Below are 7,324 nucleotides of genomic sequence, written 5' to 3' on the forward strand. Positions count from 1 at the left end.
AGACATTAAGGCTTCCTGGGTGCCGTGACTGGAGAGATGGTTCAGAGGTTTAGAGCATTGGCTGCTCTTCCAGAGGTCCTGAGTTCAATTTCCAGCAACCATCACAGCCATCTCTAATGAGATCTGGTGCCCTCTTCTGGCCTGCAGGCATACATGCAGGCAGAACCTCCTGGGTGGAGTGCGATATGGTTGAGGGAGGATGCTCTGGGTTGTCATGGGATCTGTCTTTTCTTCTCCTCCAGCTGAGAAAGATCTAGACGAAGCCTACCTGAAGCGCAGACATCTAGAGATGCCCCGTGGAACCCTGCCTTTGCATGCACTGCGGCGGCCTGGTACTGGAGGTGGCTACCGCATGGATGGCTGGGGTGGTCCCGAGGAGCTGGGCCTGGCACCGGCACCCAACCCCCGGAGGGTTATGTCCCAGGAGCATCTGCTGGGTGATGGCCGAGCTTCCCGCTATGAGTTCACATTGCCTCGAGCGCGGCTGGTGTCTCAGGAACACCTGCTGCTGTCCTCACCGGAGGCCCTCCGCCAGAGTCGAGAGCACCTGCTGTCACCACCACGAAGTCCTGCACTGCCTCCAGACCCCACCACCCGGGCCAGCCTGGCTGCGTCACACTCCAACCTGCTGCTGGGGCCTGGGGGGCCCCCCACACCACTGCATGGGTTGCCTCCATCAGGCCTGCATGCCCACCATCACCACGCCCTTCATGGCTCTCCTCAGCCAGCCTGGATGTCCGATGCAGGTGGGGGTGGGGGCACACTGGCCCGCCGGCCACCCTTCCAGCGCCAGGGAACCCTGGAGCAGCTTCAGTTCATTCCTGGGCACCACCTGCCACAGCACCTGCGCACTGCCAGCAAGAATGAAGTGACTGTCTGAGGCCAGGGTAGAGCGCTGGGGGCTGTGGCTTCTGAGGCCCCCTCCTCCCAGCCCAGATCTCCATCACAGGCTTATCATACACACCAAGGGTCTGAGACCAGATGGGCCCTTGGATCGGAGACCACGCCTCCTTTTGGGATGTCACAGTAGATGAGATCTCTCCTCCTACTTTGTCACTGTTTGAACCAAGGCCTCCTTCCCATGATGTCATCGCAGAGGAAGAGGCCTGTACATGAGGTCATCGCTAGCAAATATGTCTGTGTTCTATGACGTCATTGCAGGAACTAAACCTTCCTATGAGGTCACCACAGAGGAAGAGGCCTGCCCGTGAGGTCATCACTAGAGGCTGTCCATTTTGCATGACATCACCAGAGACTCCTTCCCTGTGATGTCACCACAGACAATGCCTTGTCCCATCCCATCATCCCTAGAAACAAAGATTTCTTCTGTGATGTCACTGCAGAGACAAGTCTCCCGCTTCTTGAGACTTCTTGATATCATCCTGAGCACCAAGGCCTCTTGAAACTGTCCAGATGTTTCTCTGCTGTGGAGAAGATGCCTCTGCCCCACAATGCCATGACTACAGACTAAGCCATTTTCCTGGGACACACTGCAGGGGACCGTGCCCTGCCATGTGTCCTCACTAAAGATTAGGCCTCCTTCCCACAGTGCTGTCACAGGATTTTGCCTCCCTCCTGTGATGCCATCACCAGAATAGGTGCCTTGCCCGATGGCGCCATCACAGGGACCGTGCCTCTTCAAGCGATGTCATTACCAGTAATGACCACCTGTCCCAGGGACCTCTCCAGGAGGAGGCCCTGATGTGGTGTGACCACCAGTTACCACCTACTTGGAAATGACACCAGGGGACACCTCTGTTGTTGTGCTGGGTTGTGATAAAGTTGGGCGTGTCCAGCCCAAGATCATTTCGGGAAGATGCCAGAGAAAGCAGCTTTTCCTGAGATGTACTATGAGGGTGTCGGCACTGGGGATGCCAAGACAGTGACCTGTCTGTAGGAGGCTGGCGATGATGCCCTCCATCGCCTGGACATCATCATAAAGGATTTCCTTCTGAGGCAGTCCCCACTCTCAATGGCCACCAGTAATGATTGTCATCAGAGTCCTTGTCTTGCTTCCCTATAACTTAGCTCCATGGCTTCTTCCCATGACCCCAGGGACATGGCCAACAGGATGTCTACCAGCGCCTCTAAAGGGAGGTTGGGCCTGTGCAGTGAGTCCTTGGGGATGGCACCCATGGATGAGCTTCAGCTCCAAGGAGGCCACTTTGATCCATGAGGCTTCTAAATCCTGGGACTCATAGGTGGGCCAAAGGCTGGCATTACTTCTTTCTGCCATATCTAAAGACATCAGCTCTGTCAACAGAGCCCCCATCTCCTATTGGAGGGAGAGGGTTGGAGTGTATGTGCTGCTGACCTTGCCAATGATACCATCAATGCTACCCAGTGTACTCCTTTCATGATGGCATAGCAGTTGGGATCCAGTATTAATCATGTCATTTCCCAGGATTCCATAAGACTCACCTCAACTAGCACATCATCATCTACCAGAAATTGTCACCACTAATGATGTCACCACTGTCCCCCAACATTCCTCCCAACCAAGATGTCACCACCTCCCAGGATCCACATAACATGCCATCATCACCATCTCCTATGAGCCGCCACAGCATGTTCTCATCACCTCCCAGAATCCATCACAATATGCTCACCTCATCATCTCCCAGGAGCCATCAGAACCATGCTGTCCCCATCATCTCCCAGCATTCACTACAGCCATAGGTCCCCATCATCTCCCAGCATTCACTACAGCCATAGGTCCCCATCATCCCCCAGCATTCACTACAGCCATAGGTCCCCATCATCCCCCAGCATTCACTACAGCCATAGGTCCCCATCATCCCCCAGCATTCACTACAGCCATAGGTCCCCATCATCTCCCAGCATTCATACAGCCATACGGTCCCCATCATCTCCCAGCATTCACTACAGCCATAGGTCCCCATCATCTCCCAGCATTCATACAGCCATACGGTCCCCATCATCTCCCAGCATTCACTACAGCCATAGGTCCCCATCATCTCCCAGCATTCATACAGCCATACGGTCCCCATCATCTCCCAGCATTCACTACAGCCATAGGTCCCCATCATCTCCCAGCATTCACTACAGCCATACAGTCCCCATCATCTCCCAGCATTCACTACAGCCACAGGTCCCCATCATATCCCAGCATTCACTACAGCCGTACGGTCCCCATCATCTCCCAGGAGCCATCAGAACCATGCGGTCCCCATCATCCCCCAGCATTCACTACAGCCATAAGTCCCCATCATCCCCCAGCATTCACTACAGCCATAGATCCCCATCATCCCCCAGCATTCACTACAGCCATAGGTCCCCATCATCCCCCAGCATTCACTACAGCCATAGGTCCCCATCATCCCCCAGCATTCACTACAGCCATAGGTCCCCATCATCCCCCAGCATTCACTACAGCCATAGATCCCCATCATCTCCCAGCATTCACTACAGCCATAGGTCCCCATCATCCCCCAGCATTCACTACAGCCATAGGTCCCCAACATCTCCCAGCATTCACTACAGCCATAGGTCCCCATCATCCCCCAGCATTCACTACAGCCATAGGTCCCCATCATCCCCCAGCATTCACTACAGCCATAGATCCCCATCATCTCCCAGCATTCACTACAGCCATAGGTCCCCATCATCCCCCAGCATTCACTACAGCCATAGGTCCCCAACATCTCCCAGCATTCACTACAGCCATAGGTCCCCATCATCCCCCAGCATTCACTACAGCCATAGGTCCCCAACATCTCCCAGCATTCACTACAGCCATAGGTCCCCATCATCCCCCAGCATTCACTACAGCCATAGATCCCCATCATCCCCCAGCATTCACTACAGCCATAGGTCCCCATCATCTCCCAGGAGCCACCAGAACCATGATGCTCTTGTCTCCCTAGTTGTGCCATGACCAATGATGTCCTTATCTTCCGAAATCCATTATGCCTCGTGGTGGCACTCTCCAAGAGGACTTGTTAGGACGGAGAGTGCCGATGTTTCTCATCATCACAGTGTTGCCATCTCCCACGATCTACTTCCACCACGTCTCATGTCTCAGCCACCAGAGCTATGATGTCACCACTTCATAAGATCCACTGCAACTGTGGTGTCCTTGGATTCATGCAGCCATGCATCGCCACATCCCGGATCCATCTGAGTGTCACAGTCATAATCCACAGGAATCCACGAGAGCCATGGTGTCACCACCTCCAGGCCCCACTCCAATCGTGTCCTGTCATGACTCATCAGGAGTCACTGTAACCATGGTGCATCACCTCCAATCAGCCATAATTGCCAATGGTGTCTTCATCTCCCAGGACCCACTCGAACCCCAGTGTCTCCGTGACCTAGGGTCCCTGAGACCCAGTGATATCATTATCCTTGGGGCCTCCCATAACCATGGTGTCATCACCTCCTGGATCCATGACAACAAATAATGCCATCATTTTCCGAGTTCACTTCAGTCATGGTGTCACTGCCTCCCAGAATCCACGTTAAAACTGTGTCCTCATCTTCCAGGACCCATGGCACTTGTGTGCCATCTGCCAGGATCCACCATCTTAGGGTCCTCTGGGGTCTCATGGCATTTACAGTCCCTCCCTTCAGGGGAACCAGCACAACAGGCCATTTCCCATTCCCTCCGCAGGACTAGGGTGGAGCCAGCTATCTCCCTCAGATAGTGTCCCCCTCCCCCACTCTGGCCCTTCTTGATTATGTCACTGCCTCGCTCCTATCTGAATACATACCTGGGTCCAGATGTGGCCTCCTTCACCCACTGGTGAGTGCATCCAAACTCTTCCTTGTGTCACCACTGTCCCTCACCCAGCCATCAGATCGGTGACAGGGTCAACCCAGTGACTTCACAGCAGTAGCAGAGGTGGGGCTTCCCAGCCCTTGGGCGGCATCACTGCCCTACCCCACTCAAACCCTGTTAATTCGACCCCACCACCAGATCAGAACTCACTAGCTCGGGCCAAACTCTCTTTAGAATCTTGGCCTGTGGGAAGATGCCACAGCTGGCAAACCACCAGTTTGGCCAGTTCCCGGGGTGGGGATACCTGAGAGCATTGGCCACTGCTACCTTCACCTGCAAAGGCCAAGAAGGGTGCTCCTTCATCCCTTCCCGTAACACACCAGGGAGTCCCTAACACCCAGTGCACAATTTGACCCTCCACACAGTTCTCTGTACATATAGCCATGTTTCAGGGGGGCGGCCATTCCCCACTCTTAAAGGGCTACATGTCCCCCTCCCAGCCCCCAAGGCGAGGAGGGGGCTCTTCTCCCTCCTCTAGGCCGCCCTCTCCCTCTTATACCCTCTTACCCCCCCAAATATTGGCCTCTGTGCTCATCCCATCTCGCCAAGAGCCTGGATGGGATAGATGGTGCCAGGGTCTCACCATCGAGGAAGGTAGGATGTCACCACCAATCCTCCTAAACTCCAGCGCCAGGTTTTCAGTCTCCCGGCTAATAGAAGTTCCGTGGGCTCCCCTTCCATTCTAGGGCCTCCCTTCAAGCGCGCTTAACACTCCCACGGAACACACAGCTTTCTTCAGCCCCCAGCATCGCAGGGGTGCGGGAGCTTTCGGCTTTTGTTTGCCCCCTTCTCTCAGTCTCTCCCTCCCTCCTTCCTAACTTGGATTCCTTCCTGGGATCTGCCCTCCCCGCCCCCCAGCCTCTAACCCTCCATTCACCCTCCTGACCCAGGAGCCTTGACCTCTTATCTCAATAAAGCCATAGTGGGGAGAGGTCTCACCCCCCACCCCACTAGCACCACGATGCTTCCAGAGCTGGGACCTGGCCTTCTGGGTCTTCCCCACCGTTCCCCAGTAAACACACAAACACACATGAACGGGGCGTGCACAGCCGTGCAGGGAAGCAGCTCCCCTTCTGACTGGGGCTTGCAGAGGGGATGTCAGATTGAAGTGCTCCACCGGAGGACCCTCCACACCTCTGAATCCCAGCCTCTCTCCCCTCCCCTACTCTTCCTTCCTGTGCTGAACCCACCTTCGACTTCCTGGTGAGGACAGCTGGCGCTCAGTGAGGGGTGGTTTTTGTTTTGGAATAAACAGCTGTTTTTCCTGATCTCCAGTCTCCAGGTTTTCACTGGGAAATTGGGGACCTCCTCCCCTTTTGTAGTAGATAGAGGCTTGGCCAAAGGCAAAATGATATTTGTCAAGGGAGAAACTTCTAAAGGCACCTTCTAAAGGTGCTTCCAGAAAGCTCAGAGATGCCCATCACCTTGTGTCCCATGAAGCTGAGGAGTCAGAGAAAGAAGGGGAGTTATTTTTGTTGTCGTTGTTGTTGCTGTTGTTTCTTTTCTTTTCTTTTCTTTTCTGAGACAGGGTTTCTGCTGTCTTGGAACCCACTTTGTAGAGCAGGCTGACCCTGAACTCATAGATCAGCCTGCCTCTGCTTCCTGAGTGCTGGGATTAAAGGTGTGTGCCACCACTGCCCAGCTGAAATGGGCATTTTAATGTGCTATTTACTCATGGTTTTGCTTTGTTTCTTCTATTAAATTTTTATTATATATGATATATAATATACATATAATAAAAATATATAATGTGAAATATAAAAGTATATAATTACATACATACCACCATCTATATATACATATATGTTTATTTTGCCTGCATGCATGTTTGTGTAGCATGTATGTACTTGGTACCCTCAAAGTTCAGAAGAGGGTGTCAGGTCCCCTGGAACTGGAGTTACAGATAGGCGTGAGCCACCATGGGAGTGCTTGGTATCACACTTGGTCCTCTGCAAGATCAACTAGTGCTCTTAACAACTACTTCACCTCTCCAGTTCCTTTAGTTTTTTTTTTTTTTGTTTTGTTTTTTTTTTTTTTCGAGACAGGGTTTCTCTGTGGCTTTGGAGCCTGTCCTGGAACTAGCTCTTGTAGACCAGGCTGGTCTCGAACTCACAGAGATCCGCCTGACTCTGCCTCCCGAGTGCTGGGATTAAAGGCGTGCGCCACCACCGCCCGGCCAGTTCCTTTAGTTTTTAATACTATATTTATCTACCGCATGTATGTGTGTGTAATAGTAAGGGCTGAATGTAGGGCCTCTTGCATACTAAACAGGCGTTGTACCAATGAGCTGTATTTCCACATTTTTCTTTTCTTTTTTTTTAAGAGTTTTTTTTTAGGGGGGGGGGGCATGCAGTGGTGACAGACACCTTTAATCCCAGCACTCGGAAGGCAGAGACAGGCAGATCTCTGTTAGTTCAAGGTCAGCCTGGTCTACAGAGTGAGTTCCAGGACAGGCTCTAAAGCTGCAGAGAAACCCTGTCTCGAAAAACCAAATAAGAGGCTGGAAAGATGGCCCAGAGGTAA

The 7,324-nt window shown here is 52.9% G+C and overlaps 1 protein-coding gene and 1 long non-coding RNA gene across 6 annotated transcripts in view; one reads left to right on the top strand and one right to left on the bottom strand.

Annotated features, from left to right (window-relative positions):
* Shisa7 (shisa family member 7) overlaps window positions 1-2,339 on the top strand; it is a 16,462-nt gene extending 14,123 nt beyond the window's left edge. For all 5 annotated transcript variants that reach the window (XM_075941749.1, XM_075941757.1, XM_075941764.1 and 2 more), the window contains one exon: window positions 243-2,339. In XM_075941749.1, coding sequence (XP_075797864.1) covers window positions 243-880 — 638 coding nt within the window. In that variant the 3' untranslated portion in view covers window positions 881-2,339. The remainder of the gene's footprint in view (window positions 1-242) is intronic.
* On the bottom strand, window positions 1,417-6,068 carry LOC142831574 (uncharacterized). Its single transcript, XR_012907064.1, has 3 exons — window positions 3,752-6,068; window positions 3,065-3,570; window positions 1,417-2,883 (listed from the first exon to the last, which is right to left on the bottom strand). It is a non-coding gene; the product is annotated as an uncharacterized LOC142831574 (long non-coding RNA).
* Between the last annotated feature and the right edge of the window lie 1,256 nt (window positions 6,069-7,324).

Source organism: Microtus pennsylvanicus, chromosome 1 (assembly GCF_037038515.1).
Source record: "Microtus pennsylvanicus isolate mMicPen1 chromosome 1, mMicPen1.hap1, whole genome shotgun sequence".
Classification (NCBI taxonomy): domain Eukaryota; kingdom Metazoa; phylum Chordata; class Mammalia; order Rodentia; family Cricetidae; genus Microtus; species Microtus pennsylvanicus.